At 42.6% G+C, this 23717-nt stretch overlaps 1 protein-coding gene across 1 annotated transcript in view; it reads right to left on the bottom strand.

Moving 5' to 3' along the window:
- The window catches only part of PSMB2 (proteasome 20S subunit beta 2), a 42293-nt gene extending 31881 nt beyond the window's left edge, over positions 1–10412 (bottom strand). Inside the window, exons 1-3 of the mRNA XM_004614257.3 lie at positions 10174–10412; positions 3937–4059; positions 874–944 (exon numbers count right to left, since the gene is read on the bottom strand). Coding sequence (XP_004614314.1) covers positions 874–944; positions 3937–4059; positions 10174–10264 — 285 coding nt within the window. The 5' untranslated portion in view covers positions 10265–10412. The remainder of the gene's footprint in view (positions 1–873; positions 945–3936; positions 4060–10173) is intronic.
- Positions 10413–23717: the final 13305 nt, after the last annotated feature.

Below are 23717 nucleotides of genomic sequence, written 5' to 3'. Positions count from 1 at the left end.
TTTTTCAGTCTGAATTCTAGGCTATGTGTTCAAAGTTGCACTTGCATTCGTTATTTATTTATTTATTTATTGGCTTTTTGGGTCACACCTGGCAATGCACAGGGGTTACTCCTGGCTCTGCACTCAGGAATTACTCCTTGCGGTGCTCAGGGGACCATACGGAATGCTGGGAATCTAATCCGGGTGGGCCTTGTGCAAGGCAAACGCCCTACTGGCTGTGCTATCACTCTAGCCCGTCATATGTCCTTTTGCTGTTTTGTTTTGGGGCAACACTCAGCTATACTCAGAGTCTACTCTGCACTCAGGGATCACTTATGCTGGGGTTTGGGGATCATATGGGATGCCAGGGATAGAATCCAGGTTGGCTGTGTGCAAAGCAAGTGCCCTATCTGCTATACTATCACTCTACCCCCAAAGGTTGTCATGTCTTTATGTTGGTGTATTCCATCCAAATTTCCTGGAAATAAATATTTTTCCTCTAGGCTTTAATTAAAAACACATAGTAGAAAAGAAAAAACAATCCTAAAGAGATTGAAGAATGATTAAGCAGCAATGGAAAGGGTCAGAAGGGGGGGGAGGAGCCAAAAATATTTACTCTGTAAAAGGAAAACAGGTGATTTTTCTGTTCTTTTTTTCTCCTATTGATCTCCCAAGCATCGCTCAGGAGGTCCTGGAGTGACTTTTGGAGAGACTTGACATGACTGTGCATGGTGATACACTGATGCAGTACTAAGCCACTCTAGAACTTAGGGAGCATGCAATGCCAGGGACCAAACTCATGGACTCCACATGCTAGGCATGTGCCCCAGTACCATAGACACTTCCAGAATAACTTTCTCTGTTGTTATCTAAAGCTACTACTATATTACTTACCCTACTCCGAAGACAGTCAGCTAAGTTTCGACGTGTAAAATTAGCTGCTGCTGTGGGTGACAACTCATAACCTAGCAGAAGAGAGAAACATTTTAAGTAAAGCAGAAGAAGTAACAGAATCCAAATTATTCCACTATTCCAGTTCTTTAAGTCTACCCATCCTTTGTGCACTCAGTATATAAAGCACAGAGAATAGAAAGTACATTTCTGGGCCAGAGAGACAGTAGGTAAGTGGGTAAGATGCTTGCCTCACATGCAGCCAATGCTGGTCTGATCTCTGATACTGCAAATAGCCCCACAAGCACTGCCAAGAATGATCCCTTAGCACAGAGCCAGGGAGTAAGCCCTGAACACTGCTGAGTGTAACATAAATCCTCTTACCCTCCTGCTCCACACCTCGCAAAAGGGGCACATTTCTTTTCTTCTGCCTTTTGAGCCATACCTGGCAGGGCTTGGGGGACCATATGGGGTGCAGGGGAATTGGAAAAGGGATAGTCACATGCAAGGCAAACGCTCTACCTACTGTTGTATCACTCCAGCCCAAAGAGGCACATTTCTATGTCTTACCTCTCTTTCCCCATGGAATACCTGTGATACAGCATATTAGTACTGAAAGTAATTCCTTGCCACAAAAGATTCAAAGGCAATACCCTGTGATGTTTGAGGGGGTCACTCCTGGTGGTTTTTGGGTAACCATGTAGTGCCAGAGATTAAACCAGGGTCAGCTGGTTGCAAGGCAAGCACCTTAATCCCTGCAAGGTCTCTCCAGCCCTACAAATTCTGTCTTGCTTGATCAATTCATTAACAGCTTGTGGTTTTCCACAAAAAAGAAAAGGGTAAAAATAAACAAGGTTTTTAAAAGAGCTTCTAGATGCCTATTTTTTAGTTTATTTTGAAAATAACATTGAAAGAAGAGAGGTTAGAAATTAGGACGGCCTCAGAAACATACTTTATAAGGCTATTCTTTTAAAAACGGTAACATGAGTGTGGTGGAGATAGTATAGCACTAGAGCATTTGCCTTGCACACAGCCAACCATAAGAACCCCAAGCTCTGCCAGGAATGATCCCTGAGCACAGTCATAAGTAAGCTCTGAGCACTGCCAGATATGGCCCCAAAACCAAATAAATAAATAAATAAACAAACCAAAATACAAAGATAACATTATTCAGAAATAAAATCTGATTTCAAGGACAAACCACAGAAAAATAATGTTTCCATTACAACCAAACATTTGAAAAAATAATGAGTATTTTCAGAGAACAGACTGGTAATAAACAGAGGTATGGAAGTTAACTACAAATAAGGTCCTTCTTACTAGAGCATCATAAACTTTCCTGCATCAGAGGAGTAAGGAAATATTTTCCCAGTAGATGTAAGGGGATTGGAACAATAGTACAGCAGGAGGGCACTTGCCTTGCACGCAGCCAACGCAAGTTCGATCCCCAGCCTGGTCCCCCAAGCACGGTCAGGAGTGATGCCTGAGCACAGAGCCAGGAGTAACTGCTAGGCATTGCTGGGTATAATCCAAAAAGTCAAATTTTTTTTTTTAAAAATTGAAAACACACACACAAAAAAAATAAAAACAAAACAAAACATGAATTTTTTTCATTTTTTCTTTCTCGTTTGAGGTCACACCTAGTGCTTAAGAGTTACTCCTTGTCTGGTGTTTAAGGTCCCTCCTGGAGGTGCTCTGGGTATCATACAATGCCAGAGATTAAACCTAAGCCTCCTGCCTGCAAATCATGCATTCTCCAGTCAGCTGAGCTTTCTCTCTGGCTCTAGAGTTTATCAAAGGGCTGAGATATAGCTCAAAGGGCTGGAGCACATTCTCTGCATGTGGGAGTCCTGGGCTCAATCTCCAACATAATTTACTATCTCAAGAACAGAGCTGGGAACAGTCCCAAATTACCACTGGTGTGGCAAAAAAGAGGGACAAAAGCAAAAAAGAGAAAAGTATAATTAGACCTGGAGAGTACACAAAATATCTCAAAATTCAAACTACCGAGTCTAGAGAAATAGTATAGTGGGTAAGGCACTTGACTTGAAAATAGCTGACATGGTTTGATCCCTGGCATCAAATATGATTCACAAGATCACCACCCTGAGCACATCTAGGTACAGCCCCCAAACAAACAAAAAAACAAAAACAAAAAAAAAGGAAAAAAATCTAACTACCACCCTAGAAAAGATCCAGAGATAAGGCGGAACCCTTTATGACACAGTAAATTTGCTATAATTACATGGCATCAAGCTTAAAAAGCATCAGTCTGTAAGTATTATTCATTACTATTCAAGCTCATTTTGAAGATAAGGGAAATAAAGACCTCAAAAAGGTGATAATAAGCCTTGAGCATTGCCGGGTGTGTCCCCAAAGCAAAAGCAAAAATACCTAAAATGGTGATAGTGGCTGGTCACATAAAGAAATAAAACAAAATGTTGTTTTGTTTTTGGGGGGCCACACTTAGCATGGGCTTACTCAGGGCTTACTCCTGGTTCTGTGCTCAGGGATCACTCCTGACAGTAATCAGGCGACCACATGAGGTGTCAAGGATCGAACCAGGTTTGGCCACATGCAAGCCCTGATTTACGTACTGTACTGTCTCTCTGTCCCCCAAAATAAAAATAAAATTTAACTTAGGTATTTTAGCAGATATTCAGAAATTCCCAACACTTTGCACACAGGAGTACCAGATTCAATCCTGGCCACTGCATAATCCGTCCTCCCCCCAGCACCACTAGAAGTAACTCCTGAGCACTGATCTGAACACGGCCCCCCAAGAACCTGTGTTCCAAAATCAAAAACCCAATACAGTACGACATTAGCATGCTCATCTCCAAGAAAAACCAGTTTTATCTTCCAAGCATCAGTATTAAAAGATTTTTTTTTCTGCTCTGTAATTCTTGAAGAAAATGTTCAAAATAGATTGATTTTATAATAGAAGATTCAAATAAAAACATGACCACACAAGTCTGCTTTTGTGTAGAAGTGCCAGTAAAGAGTGTTCCTTCTATTTAAAACTAAAAGACACGTCATTAAGCAAAACTGTATTCTATTACCTACCATTTCTCATTTTATAAAGCTGCACATTTTTCTGAATATATTCTGCAAACTGTACAGTGTCTCCAGCCTCACCAACACATAGGAGTAAAATTTTCTCACTCATCTTAAACATCTTGTCATGATCTGCTCAAAAAGAAAACAGTGTTAGAAGTTATCTTATCCAAAATTTAGAATTATATAGGTAACTAAAAAGTTTTGTCAACAATTGTATTGAATAATTTTACTAATTATTACTTTAGTAAGCACTGTACTTTCATATTCCATGCTACACTCAGCATATTTTATTAATGCTAGTATCATTAGAATATATATAGAAGCCAACAATTAAAAGCTAAGGGGCCAGAGTGATAGTACAGCAGGTAAGGCACTTGCCTTGCACATGAGTGACCTAAGTTCGATTCCCAGCACCCCTTAGGGACTCGAGCCCTGCCAGGAGTGATCCCTATACACGAGCCAGGAATAAGCACTGAGCACTGCCAGGTATAACCCCCCCCAAATTTTTTTTTTTAAAAAGGCAATTAAAAATATGCAGAGGCAACAGAATAATAAAAACATTAAAGGAAATAGAAATAGGACATTAACTTTAAGCTCAAGATCATAAAGGCCTACATTATATCTACAAATACAAATGTTATTTACTACTTCTCTATAAGCATGCATATATGAAAATGCTTCACTTAAAATTAAGAAGTCTTCCCCAAGGGGGGGGGAACCCTATCTGAATATAATCACCTTAAAAAGTAAACCAGGGGCTGGAGTGACAGTACAGTGGGTAAAGGTCTGGCTTCGACCTGGGTTGGATCCCCAGCATTTCATATGGTTCCCTGAGCACCACCAGGAGTAATTTCTGAGTGCAGAGTTAGGTGTAACCTCTGAGCATCCCAGGGTGCATGCCCTTCCCCCCCAAGAAAAAGTAAACCAACTCCATTTCCAAATCAAAGAGAACATTTATACTACTGTCCAAGCAGAAAGTTTTAATATATATGTATTTTTAAATCTCTTCTTCAGAAAACCCCTAATTGTATTTTTATTATTATTATTTTTTTGGCTTCTTGAGTCATACCCGGCAATGCACAGGGGTTACTCCTGGCTCATGCACTCAGGAATTAACTCCTGGTGGTGCTCAGTGGACCATATGGGATGCTGGGAATCGAACCTGGGCCGTGTGCAAGGCAAACGACTTACCCGCTGTGCTATCGCTCCAGCCCCAAGTTTTAATATTTTTAAACTGCGGCCAGAGTAATACAATGGACGAGGTTAAGATGCTTTGCCTTACATGATGCAGCTGATCCCAGATTGATTCTAATAGAAGTAATCCCTGACCACAAAGTCAGGATAAGCTATGAACACTGCCAGGTGGGGGCCCCGCCAAAACTGTACTACTAACCAATCTAAATATCCCTTACAAGAGGCTGTTGATGAGGCTCAGTGGCAGATTGCATTACTCCTATTCATAAGGTCCTAGATTTAACCCTGATCTTAGGCAGAGTAAAAAGAAGAATTTAATAAAGTAAAATTAAATTAAATTAAAATGCCTTACCTCCTCCCCCAATATTCTAATCTTATCTAGGTGAAGCAGACTCATTCAGATTAGAAAGATAAATATATGGATAGCAATTACGGCCTTAGGAAGAAAATTCTATAATTAAACTGTCCCTTCACAATAAAGCCTAAATCTCCCTTTCACTCTCACTTTCACTTTTCATTTTTCAAATAGTGCTGAATAATCTTCCCTGGGAGACAAGTTTCCTATTTGAAAGCTACTGAATCGGCTAAATCCCTTAATAGGATTTAAAGAATAAAATGTTACTGTCAGACACTTTTTAAGTATTTGAGAGTTACTGATACCAGTAATATGGCTTCTTAAGCATTGGAGGAAAAAACACCCAGATATTCCTGTAAATAATCTCAAAATCCCCTGAAACTCCTAAATAAATACAAATACACACTTTTCTATGCTATAGGCTACAGAAGATTTAAAACCTGTCAGTCTGAAAACTTGCTTATAAAAAGGATTCCACTTTATAAATTAGGCTTAAAAGAACCAAGAAGAGATCAGATGCCACAGTCATAAATGGCAAGAGTAAGAGAAACTATTATCTCATTCCTTTTGCTCACTGGTATTTCCTAAAATGTCAATATTTAATATGAATTGTTTGTTCAAAACATTAATTCGCATTATTTTTTAAATGGGGTAGGGGAAGCTTACTGGAGGGACAGAGAGCTTGTCAAAGAGAATTACATCTCATCTAGAAGATAGACTGAAAATCTAGGTGCATTACACTGTTATACTGTGAACATAATAAAAGCCATAATTTGGCCAGGAAAATAGTACAGTGTTCGTAAGGCTTTGCATGCAGCTGAGCCAGGTTCAATTCCCAGCACTGCACATGGACCCTCAGCACCTCCATGAGTGATCCTTAAAACACTGAGCTAGTGTGGCCCAAAAATAAAAAAATAAATAAATGAAATCAGAAGTTTTTTCTAAATAGTATCACTGTTTGTCCAGTGAGAATTGAAGGAAGATAAAAAGTTGACAGTGATATGGGGCCAAAGCATTAATAAGTACAGCAGGGATGGCACTTGCCTTGCATGCAGCTAACCAGGGTTTGATCCCTGGTATCCAAACGGTCCCCCAATCCTGCCAGAAGTGATCCCTGAGCACAGAACCAGGACTAACCCCTGAACATTGCTGGGTGTGGCCCCAAAACCAAACCAACCAAACGAAAGAACCTAAGCTGACAGTGACAGATGCTAACAGCTCCCTGAATTGTGCAAGAAATAGCCTACGTAGTTGTAAAGAAATTTTTATTCTTAAAAACTCTTACAAGATCTTGGGCTGGAGTGATAGCACAGCGGGTAGGGCGTTTGCCTTGCACGCAGCCGACCCGAGTTCTATCCCAGCATCCCATATGGTCCCCTGAGCACGGCCAGGGGTAATTCCTGAGTGCAGAGCCAGGAGTGACCCCTGAGCATCACTGGGCGTGACCCAAAAGCAAATGAAAAAAAAAAAAAAAACACACTTACAAGACCTGAAATAAATATCAGCGTACAACCCTATGGAAAGTCAACTGACTAGAACCCAACAGACATTGCTTATTATTTAGGTAAATCTTTGAATTTGAATTTGGACAAGTAATTTGCCTTCCCTAAGCTCCAGTTTCCAAATGTGTAAAACAGAAATACTCTCACAACTCCTAGATAGGAAAAAAATACTATGTGTATAATATTATTATGCAGTGTTAGATAAGGTAATTCAGATTATACACGCTAGAAGATTCAGAAGAAAAGACACCGTTCTATGTGGACTGGAGTACTCCATAATTAAAAGCAATACTTGGGTGGGCCACACCTCCCCAGCAGTGCTCAGGCAGCCACCCCTAGTTGTGTTAGTTACGTGGTTCTAGGGGTCAAACTTGAGCCTCACACATGCATATACTCCAGCTCTCTATTTCCTTAATTCCTTTTGTTGTGGCTTCTGAAGTGCTGATGGCAGTCATGCCAACTAAAGTGGTTCTGGGACTGAACAGGGAAAGCCACGCCAACAGAGATTAAATCCAGGGCCATGCAAAATGCAGAGGATCTGTGCTATATGAAACTACAACTCCAGACCCAAGAGCAATTCTGTAAAAACCAAGAAATGAGAGACATAAAATGAATATGTACTCAGAGGTTTGTCATTGCTGGTTACTATTTATTCCTTTTTGTTTCTATACCACAGAAGAATGAGATCATCCTGTGTTTGTCCTTCTGCCTCTGACTTACTTAACAGGATACTGTCTCCATCTACATTGCAGCAATTTTCAAGATTTCATTTTATCTTACAGCTGCATGATATTCCTATATACAGTCTAACTTCTTTCCTATACACAGCACAAGTTTTGTTTTGCTTTTTTCCTATCATGTTCAGGGTTTAATTAATGATTTAGGGTCACTCCTGGTGCATCCTGGTAGAGCAGCTCAAGGAACCATATACCCCAGCTCTGTATATGGTCAGCAATGAGCAAGGTAAGCACCCTACCCACTTTATTATCACTCTGGCCCCTGTGTTATCTTTCTGGCCTCTACCTTCTCTCCCCCCACCTCCCACATCCTGGATTTTTCCTGGCTCTGTGTTCAAGAGCGACTACTGGCAGTGTTCAGGGAAATGTGGTGCTGGAATTCAGCAAATGTGGTGCTTGGGGCTGGAAGGATACAAGGCAAATACCTAAAACCCTATACCTCTCCAGCCCTACCTCCTTAAGAAGTCTAAGACTTCTCTATCAATACCTTGTATGCTGCATCCAGAATATTGTGGACATAAGTAGGCTTAAAGCACGTTTTATTTTTTTTTAGAGTGATTTAACATACACTACTGTGATAAAACAAAAGTCTGTAAAGGTAGTGACTTTGTGAATGCTTTACTTATATTCTACTCTATGCTAAAACCACATGCGTGTCAAGGTCATAAAAATAATGGACAGGTTAACTCAGAACAAATGGGTCTCTTTGGAAAGCATGATTTGCAATCTGAACTTTAACAAACTAATAATAGGATTTCAGAAAAGTAATTTCATTTGAGGAACAATTTATATCATAGATATGTAACAAAACCAGTTTCATAATTTTCTTCTTCAGAAAAACAGACCCCCAAGTAAAGACTCAGAATTTTTTCATCTCCCCAAATAATGACAGAAACTAAAAGCATTAATGAAATGAACAATTTACCCTTTTTGTTTTGGGTCCTCACCCAGCAGTGCTCAAAGTGACTCAGCTCTATGCTCAGGGATCACTCTGGCAGAACTAGGGGATGATATGGGGTGCCCAGAATCAAATCCAGGTTGGTCATGCAAAAGGGAAACACCCTAGAGTGTACTATTGGGCCCCAAACCCCTTTATTCTTATATACCAGGAAGTTCCCAATTTAATAATCTTTCCTTCCTCAAACCCAAGATCAATCCTGGAAGCTTTCCCTAATCCCATAATTAGAAAAATTTTTCTTCTCGAATACCTAAAAAGTTTCTTCCTCCCTGTACATCACGTGGAAAGTTTGGTTGTACTTTTCACATACAGCATCATTTTCTAGCTCTTGTTTAATTATTCGCACACATATCTGAGTCTCTTCTCACAATTTTTTTTGGGGGGTGAACTAGGTCACGTTCCGCAATGCTCAGAAGTTATTCGGGTAGTACTGGCCTCCCCAGTACTACCCGAAGTCCCTGGCTCTACACTCAGGGACTTCGGGTAGTACTGGGGAGGCCACATGGGATGCTGGGGATGGAACCGGGTCAGCAGCGTGCAAGGCAAGTGCCCTACACACTGTACTGTTTCTCCAGCCCTCTTTGCCACACTTTTTTAGATAAGGTCTACATCACCCCATTTGCATCCCCTAAGCACTTAGCATTGTAAGAAATATACATAGGTGTTCAAAACCTACTTGTCAAATGAACACTAAAACAATTAGACCAAAACATATGTGTCGATGTTAACATGTCTGTGGTCTACTGCAAAAACACAATCTAGGACTCTGTAGTTCAACAACCAAAATCTTTGAAAAATACATTTCTTGAGTACTGACTCTAGGGAGACAGCACAGTGCAGTAGTTAGGGACCAAAGAAAGTCAAAACGCATCTGCACCAACTTTTTCATCCAAAACATGTACGAGGCAGTTATTACTAATCTGGCCGGACAGATGCGGAAATCTGCGCAGTGCAAAATAACTTCTTCCAAGTTACACCGGGGGGGAGGGGGAGGAAGGGAAGGACATCTCCGGTCACATATCACTATTTAAAATACAAGGAAAACTTGGTAACCAGTAAAGAGGGTCGGCGGCGCAATGACGGGAAGCTACAGGCAGAGGAAAGGTCAGCTTGCTAGCTCCCTAGATCCTAGATCCATTCCGGGACGCAACTGCAAGAGCCTTTTAGCAGCGATAAGAGGAATCGTGGCAGAGCTTGGGGCGGGGGCAGTAGGCGGGGCGGCGGGGGTGGGTGCAGGACACCCGGTGCCCCGCAGGCTGCAACATTTAAAAAGCTGCATGTCTTTAGCCCCGAGACTCTCGCCTCGACGTGCGCCGGGGCAGCAGGCAGTGTCGAGGCCTTAAACCGGCCCGCCTGTGGGGCCCCGGGCTTTGCGCCCGAGCCCGCTTCGGGCAGAGGGGGGCCCCTCCGGAACTCCCTGGTCCTCCCCACGCGCCCCAACTCCCTCCGAGCCGCCCCGCGCCTAGGCCCGGCCGGGCCTCCCCGGCTTCCTCTCACCGTCCTTCATCTGGACAATATTGCTCGCGGCCACCCGGTCGGAGGCGACAAGCACAAAGTCGAGGCCCTGGATGCCGATGAGGTACTCCATGGCGGCGGGGCCTGTAAGTCGGAGGAAAAGCGAAACTGGCCGGCTTCTCGGCCGCACCGGTGAGACAGCACGGCGGAGCGACCCGGCGAGCGACGCAGGCCGCGCGACGCCCCGCGACTCCGGCGCGCTCGAATGACGCACAGCTGTCGCGAGAGGTCGGGAGTGGGCGTGGCGCCGGGTGTCGGGAAGCGCGGAGACTCCGCGAGCCACTTCCGGGTTAAGCGCCCGGCTTCTCGGTTCTGGGCCCGCGTGTGCCCAGCTCGCTCCCAGCTGACTCATGCGCTCTGTGCAAAGGTGCCGAGAAGGCGTCTCTCTGCGCGGCCACCGCCTTCGTCTTTCGGTTAAATAATGCCTCGGATTCTGTTCCTGGGATCCAGATTGTAGAAAAAGTAATTTGACAGGAGCTCTCATTAACACGTTCCACCGGAGCAGAATGTGGTTGCGTTAAAGACCTAAGCATGAAGACTGAAATAAAATACAGAAGGAAACTTTAATATTTGAAAGAATCATGTATTTCTCAGAATGATAAGGAATCCACAAATTACGTAGGAAAAGACGAACCAACTCGGCTTTGTAAAAGTGTGAATACCCAAGGCAAACATAAACAGAATTTTTAAATATGTGTAATAGTGAATATCGGTTACTTAAAAAGCATATCCACGAATTAAAGACAACACCAAGGACAGGGATATACCTCAATGGACTGGAGTTCATGCTTCCGTTGCAGGAGGCCCAGGTTGCAGGCTAGAACACCCAGGTTCCCAGCAGTGGACATTGGGGCTCCTGAGCACCACCCGGTGAGGCCCCCCCCAAACCAAAACCAAGCAAGCAAAAATAGGTCAAATAGTAATTTTAAACAGCAAGAGGGTGATAACATACAATTCACAAAGCAACACAAATAGCCAATGAACATAAAAATATCTCCAACCTTGCTGGGACTTAGGGAAATGTGAAAAAGTAAAGAGCAGAGACTGGGTATGTGACTGGCAACAAAGCCTATACCTTGCACATGTGAATTCCTGGGTTCCATTCCCCATATAGCCAGCAAAAAAGATAGAGATAAGAGACAAAGAAAAATTATAAATTTCTAGTATAACTTATCATTATAAGTTATGATTTTTTTTCTTTTTGGGTCACGCCCAGTGATGCACAGGGGTTACTCCTGGCTCATGCACTCAGGAATTACTCCTGGTGGTTCTCGGGGGAGACCATATGGGATGCTGGTAACCGAACCCAGGTGGGCCTCATGCAAGGCAAACACCTTACTCGCTGTACTATCGCTCCAGCCCCAAGTTATGATTTTTTTCAGAGGATAATTTCACAGAGGATATTTATAACGGTTAAGTGTGCTTGATTTTTTAAAGGGCAAATATAGACTATATATATATATATATATATATATATATATAAACACCCAAATACTTGTGTGCGGGTATAGTCTTTACAGAGCTGCAATAACAAAAAATGTGGGGTGGGTGACCAACTGAATGTCCAAAGAGAATGAGTTATATACATTCACATTCATTAATACTGTGCAATATTATTTAAAATAACACTGTTGTCCCATTGTTCATTGATTTGCTCCAGCTGTGTGGGTGGGATACTCTCCATAGCTTGCCTGGCTCTCAGAGAGAGAGGAAGGGAGTAATTGAACCCAGGTCGGCCACATGCAAGGCAAACACCCTACCCACTGTGCTATTGCTCCAGTCCATTTAAAATAGAATAAAAATTAAATCTAACTGAAAAATATAATTGCACTTAATTCTTCTTGTGGGCAAGATATATTAAGTGAAAATTAAAATACGTTGTCGTAATATGCCTTTAAAAAAAAGCTTCTGGGGACTGAAGTGATAGCACAGCAGGCAGGGTGCTTGCCTTGCACATGACTGACCGGGGTTCAATTCCTGGCACCCCATATGGTACCCCAAGCCGCACAAGGAGTGATTCCTGTGTAGAGCCAGGAGCAATATCTGAGCATCAATCAATCAATAAAAAGGAATATCTGAAAATGAAGAAAAGGAGATCTCTTTACAGATGTTTCAGCCTCAAATATATGCAGCTACCTACCACTTTGCTAAGAATGATTTGAAAGGAAAATTTTCACTTTTAAATTTACACACATCTCTATTTAAATACTTTACAATGCTCAATATTACTAAATTTTTAACAGAAAAGAGTATAACTACCCCTTTATATCTTGTAATCTTTCAAGGAAATAGCTGAATGATGGGTCCAGATGACAGAACAGTGGTAAAGCAACTATCTGCCTTGCAGGAATGAGATCCTTTCATCCCTGCAAATTCCATGCACTGAATTCTACCTTGACTGCATTGACATTTGTGACCCCCAGCACTAAAACTGAAGTGTGCCATTCCCACTGAGCACAACAAAAAACTTGCCAATGCTACAATTAAAATATCCACAGCAACCAGAATAGAAGAGGGGAAGATAAAAGGGGGAGAAAAAAATAACTGAACTAGTCCACGATTTGTGTTTTACATCCACAATTCAGTGAAACAGGAAATAGTTGCACCTGTATCTTCAACACAACTCTGCAATTCACTTGCTTCTGCAGAAAATTTTCGTCCTAATTCCATTCTGAATGTTTCTTCCAGCTCTCTGCCCATGAAAGAACATAGACCCTGGGGAGTTTGGGGCAACCCATCTATCATGGATTGATGCCAGGGGCAAGTGAGGTCATTAAATCAACCATCCCACTATGTACACAGATGCATCCATCATCTGAGAAAAATCCTTTTCTTAAATGCCACTAGGGGAGAAGTCTCTCAAATCTGTGTGTGTATGTGTGTCTGTCTGTCTGTCTGTCTGTTTCTGTCTCTGTCCTTCATCTCTTCCCTTTATTTCACCCACTTCTCTCTTCTCTTCTCTCCCTCTTCCTTTCTCTCATTATCTCCCTGTCACTGTGTTTATCCCATGTGTTTTTTTATGGCAAAAAGTACATAGTCACACTATACACACACACAAATAACACAGAAAAAAACCTGAAGATTTAAATATGTCTCCTCCTCCCACTAGCCCTAACTACCCACCAGCTGTCTGTATCTTTCCAGACCTTCTTTCCCTTGTACATGCCCAAATTCATTCATTTGTTCATTCATTCACAAAGACTACAGAATTCTGAATCAGAAAATCCAGTTTTTTTTAAAAAAAGGATATAAGATCTTTGAAGCGGACTCTCTTTTCCTTCTCAGGAAAAAAAAAGTGTCTGTGGAGGTTCTAGAAAAAGTGTCATGAAGTCAGCCTTTTCTGTAAGGGCCTGGTTATTAAATATATTCTTTTTTTTTAATTAAAAACTTTAAAGTGGTACTCGTGCCACTGCAGTGCAAAAGCAGTCATAGTCATAAATAGATCAACATGGCTATGTTCTAATAAAATTTTCTTCAGGGAAAGGGGTGAAGGGAGAGGTGACTTTGGCCTATGGGGCATAGTTTACCAACCTCTGCTGTTGTGGGAGGCTGATAAATCAACACGCAAGTTTGGTTCCAGCTCTGCCTCCTCCAATGTTAGTACAAGTCACATTTTTTTTCTTATTTATTTAAAAAAATGCATTCAAAAAGGAGATTTGCTTTGTATTTCTCTTGAGATGGGAGAGAGATACAGGTTTGGTTGGTTACATGAATATAAGAGCCTTATAGTTTCCTAAGACTATTGAGTTGATATAATAGCAATCAGCAGTTTAGAGACCCAAACTTAAGTATTCAAGAATGGGGGGCAGAGAGAGACAGTACGGTGGGAAGGGGCAGGGCACTTGCCTTGGAAGTAGCTGACTCAACTTTGATTCCTGGCACCTGAGCCCTACCAGGAGTAACCCCTGAGTGCAGAACCAGAAGAAAGCCCTGAGCACTGCTATGTGTGGCCCCCAAACACAACAACAAAAATAAATAAATAAATAAATATTTTTAAATGTTGATATATGAAATACTATTGGTGCCCTATCCATATTCCTTTTAATTACCTGTGGTAGCTATATCCTACAGCTAGCAATATTAACTGATGATAATTAGCATCGATCTCTCCAGAGAATTCTATTCAGTCATATTGGAGGTGCCCACTGTAACTGCCTATACATGAGTACGTTGCACAGATACCCCTTAAAGTCAGAGATAGTCTACCCTCCATTTTCCCTATGCATCAGCCTAAAACTAGTCTTCAGTACAAGATAACATTTTTACTTAGTATTTCCCCTGCCCTGATTTATATCACTCTCTTTATCCTGAGATAAATTTTCCAGTAAATGACTTGATAAGCATCCTCATTTCTGTTCTGCTTCTGAAGCGCTCACTGTAAAATATTTGCATCAAGAATGGTCCTAGATGGGCATGAAAAGTTTCATGCTGAGTGAAATGAGTCAGAAAGAGAGAGACAGACATAGAAAGACTGCACTCATCTATGGTATATAGAATATCAGAGTGGGAGACTAATACCCAAGAACTGTAGAAATAAGTACCAGGAGGTTGACCCCATGGCTTCGAGGCTGGCCTCACGTTCCGGGGAAAGGGCAACTCAGAGAAGCGATCACCAACTACATTGTAGTTGAAGGCCATGTGGGGGAAGGGAGTTGCGGGCTGAATGAGGGCTAGAGACTGAGCACAGCGGCCACTCAACACCTTTATTGCAAACCACAACAGCTAATTAGAGAGAGAGAACAGAAGGGAATGCCCTGCCACAGTGGCAGGGTGGGGTGGGGGGGAGATGGGATTGGGGAGGGTGGGAGGGACGCCGGGTTTACGGGTGGTGGAGAATGGGCACTGGTGAAGGGATGGGTTCCCGAACTTTGTATGAGGGAAGTATAAGCACAAAAGTGTATAAATCTGTAACTGTACCCTCACGGTGATTCTCTAATTAAAAATAAATAAATTAAAAAAAAAAAAGAATGGTCCTAGAAAGCGGCATTGAAGGGATTCTAAAATGGGGTACCTCACAAAGGAGAGGACAGTGAGGATCTATCACTGGTGACAGAGGCATGTTCACTGTCTCAGACCTGCTGCCACAGGTTGCTGAAAAAAAAAACCTTTTTGTTTCTTTGCTTGTTTGAGAGGACCCACACTCAGCAGTACTCAGGGTCTCTCTCTCTCTCTCCCTCTCTCTCTCTCTCTCTCTCTTTCTCTCCTTTTGTTTTTTGATTTTTGGGTCACACCCGGCGATGCATAGGGGTTACTTCTGGCTCATGCACTCAGTAATTACTCCTGGCGGTGCTGGGGGACCATATGGGATGCTGGGAATCGAACCTGGGTCGACCGCTTGCAAGGCAAACGCCCTGCCCGCTGTGCTGTCACTCTAGGCCCTCTCTCTTTCCCTTTCTCTTTCTCTCACCCTAGCCTCAAATATTTTAAAAACATTTTCTTGATTTACCATTGGTCTATAAGCCTATAAAAATTTGAAAGTGCATCTTCACATCTCTGTACATGTGTTTCACTGAACTCACCTCCAAATTTTCAGTGCCACCAGCTACCAAAATGAACCTCCCTACCCATTCCTCTCACCTCCTTCCCTTTTCCTCTGGTAACCACCATGTTTTTTCAGTGTGTACTATTTTTTTGGTTTGTTTTTTGGTTTGGGGCCATATCTGGCAATCTCAGTGGTTACTCCTGGCTCTGCCCTCAGGAATCACTCTTGAGCACCACTGGGTATGGCCCCAAAACAAGAGCAAAAATTCCATCCATGTTATTGTGACAGGCATGACTTCATCTTTTTTAATTACTGAGTAGTTTACCACAACTACTTTATCTAGCTAGTGATGGACATTTAGATTAATTTCATGTTTTTGTTTTTATTTGGTTTTTATTTTGGGGCCACACTTGGCTGTGTTCACACTCCTGGCTCTGCACTCAGGGATCATTCCTGGCAGCTCTTGGGGGCCCATATGTGGTACCAGGGATCGAAGAGGTTGGCTTCATCCTACCCACAGTACTATTACTCAGGTTCAATTAATTCTATGTTTTCACTATTGTAAATAAAACTGCTAAAAATATGGGGGTATAAATTCTTTTAAATTAGCAGTTTCATAGTCTTCAGATAAATGCTTAGGTATGATATTGATAGATCATATGATAGTTCACTTTTTTGTTTTTATGTTTCATTTCGTTTTGTTTAGGGGTTAAACTTGCAATGCCTACAGGCTACCCCTGGCTCGGTGGTCAGGGTTTGCTCTTGGTGGTGCTGTGGGGTCGTGTGGTGCTACTGGTCAAATCCAAGAATCTTGCAGACAAATGCATTTCAGCCCATTGAATCATCTCTGGTTCCTCCATTTTAGTTAGTTGTTTGTTTTTGCTCCATACTTGGAAGTGTTCAGTGATACTGGCTCTGCACTCAGGGATCATTCCTGGAGGACTCAGGGGACCATATGTAGTCCAGAGAATTGAAAGCAGGTCAGCCGTGTGCAAGGCAAGCACACTACCCACTGTACTATCACTCTGACACCTCCATTCCAATTTTTTATTTAAAAAAATCTCCATGCTGTTTTCTATACAGGCTGCATCAATTTACATTTCCATGAGTGTATGTAAGTTCATTTTCCTCCATGTTCTTGACAATTTTGAAGTTTCCAGTCTTTTCTGGTGGGCCTCCCGCAGTACTGAGGGCTACAAAAGGAGGTCATTCAGTGCCAGGGACGGAACCCCTGTGCCCCGGGTACATCAGGCATGCACCTCAGCTTTTGAACTATCTTTCTGGCCCTGACACTAGTAATTTTTGTTTGTTTGTTTTATACCATACTCAGTTGTACTCAGGGCTTACTGCTGGCTCTGCCTTTAGGGATCTTTTCTGGTGGGGCTTGGGAGACCATATAGGGTGCTGGGGATTGAACCTGGGTAGGCTGCCTACAAGGCCAGTGCCCTACCCATTGTATTATCTCTCTGACCCTGATACCAGTATTTTCTATATAGGTTTGTCTCTTGGATGTGAGGTTATATCATATTAATGGGAGGTTTTTAAACTACCCCCCCTGCCCTCACTGTGGTTTTGATTTGCATTTTCGTAGTAAGAGTGAACAGTTTTCTTTGTTTTAAATGTCTTTAATTTTTATAAAGTTGTTCACAATATTTGATTACATTTAATATTTGAACACCAATCCCACCACCTTTATATCTTCCCAACATCAGATTTCCATCCCAAACCCCAAACCCTGCCCACAAAGCAGACTCAAAATAATTTATTTTGTATTGCTTGTAATAAATAATCCATTAAAAATGATCTAAAAAGGTTTCTTAGAGGAAAGTGTGTGAAGATTGTTATATTTCACCCAGGAGCCATTAAGCCCTTCTATAAGAGATTAGTAACATGTTATTAAAAGTTGAGCCTTGTGTACTTAAATATGTATGTATGTATGTATGTATGTATGTATTTCCCCCTAAAATTGGTTGCCTCCTACTTTAAGCCCCATCAAATGTGGTGTGCTATTCTTGGTATATTGGTGGTGTAAAGTAAGACATGTCTAGGAATAGATTCACTCATGGGTGAATCTCCTCTAAGCATGTCAAGTGTGGCTGTGAGTATGGTGGAAGTTGAGTTCTGGAGGATTTTGGTTTCCGAGGCTGGCTCCATAGGGGCAGGGGGAAGGGCCTCACCAACCCCCCTTCGGGGTTCCCCAAATGAAACAAACTGGCAAAGGATCTGGTGGCATATCTATGGTGTTATCATTCTGCTGAATATTTTTCATATACCTTTCCACCCTCGAATATTTGAGTGATGCTATGGTTTTCCAGTCACAACTTTGTTTAATTGACTGTTGTTTTGATTTGGTATCTTCACTAAGAGCAGAATGAAGCAACTGTTGGGTATACTGTCTGCAGTATATTGGTCCTTTATTGGTCCTTTCCTTATCATTCAAAAGGAGAAATTGTATTCACATGGAATAAAGAGCACTCATATGATTATATCTGGGTGATATTAATTCTTCTATACTAACTAAATAGGTATCTTGTAGAGGTAAAATTTTAAGGGGGAGTTGGGAGCCATAGCTGTAATTTGGGGGCAGGGGTATTTTTTCCCAGAAATGCTCTGGAGACCATGCAGTCTCATCTGGGACTCCCACATGCAAATTGTGTTTTCCAGTACTTTCAGCTCTCTCTCTGACCTCTAGAATTCAACTTTCTAGTAAAACTCAAATCAATTCAAATGATAAAAATGTGGTTCTTTCTAGATACATCAAGTTACTAAAAATACAAGTTAATATATGTTCTGAAAGCTAATATGCTTAACACCTTGATGCACACAAAGAAATTGCTGTCATGAAGGTAAGACCCCTGCCCTCCCCCCCAAAAAAACCATACTCTTGAAGCTAAAGAAAATCCTTTAGCAGATATTCTTGCTAATAAGCTGCTATGTCTAAAGTCCTTAGTCAAGAATTTCTTGGAGCTGGAGCGATAGCACAGCGGGTAAGGCGTTTGCCTTGTGAGACAACAGTGCTACAGTGTGAAATGATTAAAGTTCCCACTCTCACTTTCACTGTCACTGTCATCCTGTTGCTCATCGATTTGCTCGAGCAGGCACCAGTAACGTCTCCATTGTGAGACTTGTTACTGTTTTTGGCATTGAATATACCACAGGTAGCTTGCCAGGCTCTGCCGTGCGGGCTAGATACTCTTGGTAGCTTGCTGGGCTCTCCTAGAGGGGTAAAAGAATTGAACCCAGGTCAGCTGCGTGCAAGGCAAACACCCTATCCGCTGTGCTATCGCTCCAGCCCAAAGTTCCCACGTAATTATGAAAAGATAGACTGTTTCTTGACATCACAGTATCAAGGAAGAATCTGTCTGACACCTAATTAGCTGCGGATATAGCTTATGTGTGGTAGAGCACATATTTTGCCTTATGACGTTCTGGATTTGATGCCTGAATTAAAAAAAAACATGCAATTACATTTAATAAAAACCAATTAATTATAAGCACTCATAGCTGAAGACTAACCATTCAGTGACAGCTCCTATTTCTAAAAGTCAGCCAGTCAAGATTTGACTCATTCAGGGGCCGGAGTGATAGCACAGCGGGTAGGGCATTTGCCTTGCACGCGGCCGACCCGGGTTCAATCCCCAGCATCCCATATGGTCCCCCGAGCACTGCCAGGAGTAATTCCTGAGTGCAAAGCCAGGAGTAACCCCCTGAGCATTGCTGGGTGTGACCCAAAAAGCAAAAAAAAAAAAAAAGATTTGACTCATTCAGGAACAAGGGCTGGAGAGATAGTACAACAGGTAGGGTGCTTGTCTTGCACACGGCTGACCCAGGTACGATCCTCAGCACCTCCTATGGTCCCCTGAGTGCCACCAGGAGTTGTGCCTGAATGCAGAGCCAAGACTGAGTGCTGCTGGGTGTGACCAGAAAAAATTTGACTTACTCAAATAAACATGCTCTTGAAGTCCAACAAATGAACTTACAGGGAAAAAAAAAAAAAAAGGAGGAAGACCCTGAACATGATCAAAAGCTAAGAGTAAGCCCTGAGCACTACTGGTGTGGCCCAACCCCATACTGACAAAAAAACTAAATGGAGTTTTGCTACGAAGTTGTTCTCCATTTTGTGGAGATACTACTGGAAAATTGCTATTTTAAAAATCTGTTTTAACTTCATTGATTGGTAAGGAAACTGTTTCACACCCCCTCCCCCCAAAAGAGGAGGAAGATCTAACATGGGTGGTGGTGGTAGAGGTCACTGTGCAGGGCTGTTACAGTTCATGGACTAAATGCAGCAACATCAGCTATTGTTCATTCCACTATAGCTCCTCTTGAAAGTTTTCTCAGAAATGATGACCAACTGAGATCTTAGAGAAGCTAAGATGCCTAGACAGGAATTTACTGTGTGAAGTAAGTGGAGTTGATTGGTACAGAAGGTGAACTGAAGGGGAACCAAAGATGTACACACATCCACGTGTGCACAGCTGTGTTGATTGATAACAGCTGTGCATTCATCTACCTGGACTCTCAGACAGTCTCTATGATTACCATAGAGTGACTAGGGGAGAATATAAAATTCCAGATCAAGTGACCAAAGTTCAGTTCCTGGTGAGACTGTCTTCAAGGCTTCTTCCATTTTCTTCAGTGTGCTGTGCTATGGGAAGATAGGGAGCAGGTGTTCTTACCCTCATCTTAGAAGCCACCACAGAAGGGGGCAGACACTACTCTAACCCTAACAACCGCCCCCAGGGGTAAGGCCTATACAAACAAAATTTAGGGGCAATAAACTTTTAAACCTTAGAGAAATGTTTTATGGGTTACCCACTGTTCTAGAGAAATGTCATCCTTCTCATTGCAGAAACAATACCCCACCTGAACTAATAAGCACCTAAGATAAGGATACAAAAGATGGGCTCTTTTGTCTCAGTGGGGAGGCACTAACTCTGAGGTACACTGTGTATTCTAGAGTTTACTTATAAATCAACTGAGATTACTTTCTTGACAGTTTCTCTCTATCTCTCTCCACCCTCACACCCTTCCTATATATGAACAAGTTATACTTGTTCAAGTGATCTGAATTCCTACACATCATTTGAACAAGTATAACTATTTGAGAATCTGTTTTTATGGAATCCAGTCCAAAACTACAGCAAACCGTTGAGAAATTATTGTGGGATAAAGAGAGAGTACAGGGGATAAGGTGCTTGCCTTGCATGCTGCTGGTCCCCGTTCCATCCTCTACAGTGTTATGGTCCCACAGTACCACCAGGGATTACTCATTACAGATCCAATGAATAGCTTCCAATGACCATCAAGGTGGTCCTAACCCACTCATTCCCTTCAAGTTTCTTTGTCTCCTACGTTGTTTGCTTCTGTCAGTCGTAGCCCATTTCCGAGCTGCACAGATTTGGAATGTCTGTCTTGAAACAAATAGCTTTCTGTCCCAAGGTGCGCTGAGATGGTAGAAGCAGAGTCTTTGAGAAGATGAGCCAGGACAGATAAGTACCTTCTCGAATATCACGTTCTCTCTCCAGCTTTTCCACAAGTAACTTAGGCAAAGGAATCTGGCTTTTAATTCATAATCTTTGGAATAGAGCTAGTATTAGAAGGGAGGTTAAATGGGAAATCAAAGACCTAAAGACTGGACAAACACAAACCCACTGTACTATCACTTTGCTCCACCCTCCTCAAATGGGGCCTAGCACTGCTCCATCTGGAAGGAAAACTTCTCCCAAGAAAATCACTGACACCACGCAGCCCACCCTGTGAATCATTTCTGGGGTGTGTGGTTATCCTAAAAGAGAAATGCCAAGGCTGGCTGGTGTTTTCAGCAGCAGGTTCCTGAATCCCAAAGGCTCTCAGGCAAAGGTACCTTCTTCCTCCCGCACTACCACCAGGGACCAGAGTCCCATCTGCTGATGTCAAAGCCACAGCTCTTTCTAGAGGCTCCATAGGGGATGGATCCACCCTAGGGGTTTCAAATGGCCCAGATCAGTGACCTGTTGTTCTGTCTTGTACTATTTGAACCTGACTGTACTAAGCACATCATTGGCAGACAACTGTTATTTTTCATCTATAATTGTTTCAAGTTCTTGTCTAGAAAAAAACACATTTTATTTTTAAAATTGAGGTATCATGATTTACAATAGTGTCAATATTAATGTTTTATATCACAATATTTTTGCATCATACCTACCACTAGCATGTCAGTATTCCCTCATCCACCGTCCCCTAACAACTTTGTTTTGGGGCCACACTCAGCTGTGCTCGGGAGCTTACTCCTGGATCTGTGCTCAGGGGTCACTCTTGGCAGATTTGAGGGACCATATGGGGTGCTGGGGCTTACACCCTGGTTAGCTCCAGCCTTTGCCTCACACCTCACTTGTGTGTGAGGCAAAGGCCTTACCCACTGTATGATCACTCTGCTCCACCCTTATCACTCCATAACTTTAGAAAAATTTCAGTGCCCAAGAAGTCTGTCATTACAGTGATTTGGGGATCCTTTAGGATAACTCATAAGCTCTCAGAGGATGAATATTAAGGAAGACCTGGCTCAGGACTCCTCAATAATTTTGAGGATTCTGCACAAGCATCAGAGCTATCTGACTTCTGGTTTCCAAGATTAGACAGAACTAACCTGATGTGTCTCCTAGGAATCGGGATTGAAAAGTTCCATGTTAAACTCTGCCTTTATTTGGGAGGGGGAGTGCATACCAGGTTGTGCTCAGAGCTAACTTCTGGCTCTGCGCTCAGGGATCACTGCTGGCGTGGCACTGGGGACCATATGGGGCACTGGGGGCCATATGGGGCACCGGGCATCAAACCCACATTGGCAGTGAGTAAGGTAAATGCCCTACCTGCTATACTACCTTTATGGTCCTAAACTTGTCTGTCCCTTCTGTACTTGTGCCCCAAATCCAAGTTCCACTCAGAGCCCACACTAACTACCCTCTCAACCTGCTCGGAATCTGATCCTGTGAAGGTTAATGAAAGCCTCTCGCTTAGGGGCATGATAACCTTAAATGTATCTTTAATCTGGTGGTTCCCACCCCATAGCCCATCCCCAGCCATACTCCCCTTCCCTTATCTGTCTCAGGGTTCTGAACTGTGAAGACAGGATTGAGATGCAAATGTGTGCCTGTCCCAACCACTCAGAGCTGATGTTTGGATTCTGATTCTGGGCTGAAAGCCCATCCTGGGCCTGGTCTTCCTTACTGCTCATCCTCTGAGAGTATTTGATTCATGGATGTTTCTGCCATCAGGAAATGTGGCAGGCCAGCTTGCTGCTGGCACCTGCCATGCTGTAGCAAAACGCCAACACACTAAGGGCAGAAATAATCACAGTGACATCAACGGCTTGGTTGACATGCAGAAGGTACTTGTCATCTCCCCAGAAGCCTCCTGGCCTGGGGCTCAACTGTGATGAAGTACCTGGCCCCTCGCCCACACTGTTGTAGTCACACATCAGACTCTTCTGAATGGTTGACATTGTCATTACTGTCATCACTATCCTTGATAATATTCATTTATTCTTGCAAAATATATATACTGAGGACAAATTACATGCCAGGTACTACATAAGATTCTGAAGGGGTCACAGCGATGAACACTCTAAGGAGTCCACAGGGAGAGAAAAATCAGCAAATAATTCAGGGGTTAAGGAGACAGTACAGGGGATAGGGCACATGTCTTACATGCTCCCGGATAGGTTTGGTTTGAGTCAAAGCAGCTGACTGTGAGAGCTCTGAACAAGAAAGAACCAAGAGGGGCCAGAGAGCTAGAACAGCGGGTAGGGTATTTGCCGGATTCAATCCCCGGCATCCCATATGGTTCCCCGAGCACCAACAGGAGTAATTCCTGAATGTAGAGTCAGGTGTAACCTTGAGGATCTCTGGGTATGACCAAAAAGGAGAAACAGAAAAAAAAGAAAGAAAGAACCAAGAGTATGGTTAGGAGATGCATGTTTTGGGCTGGGGGGGCCCCCCACTGGTGACCAAACGAGACTCTCCCATGATATCTAAGTATACTGGCAGGTCTGGGGGAGATCAAA

The sequence above is a fragment of the Sorex araneus genome, chromosome 5 (assembly GCF_027595985.1).
Source record: "Sorex araneus isolate mSorAra2 chromosome 5, mSorAra2.pri, whole genome shotgun sequence".
In the NCBI taxonomy this organism is placed as follows: Eukaryota; Metazoa; Chordata; class Mammalia; order Eulipotyphla; family Soricidae; genus Sorex; species Sorex araneus.
The sequence above is the reverse complement of the archived record's forward strand: the minus strand, read 5'-3'. Positions and strand labels throughout refer to the sequence as shown.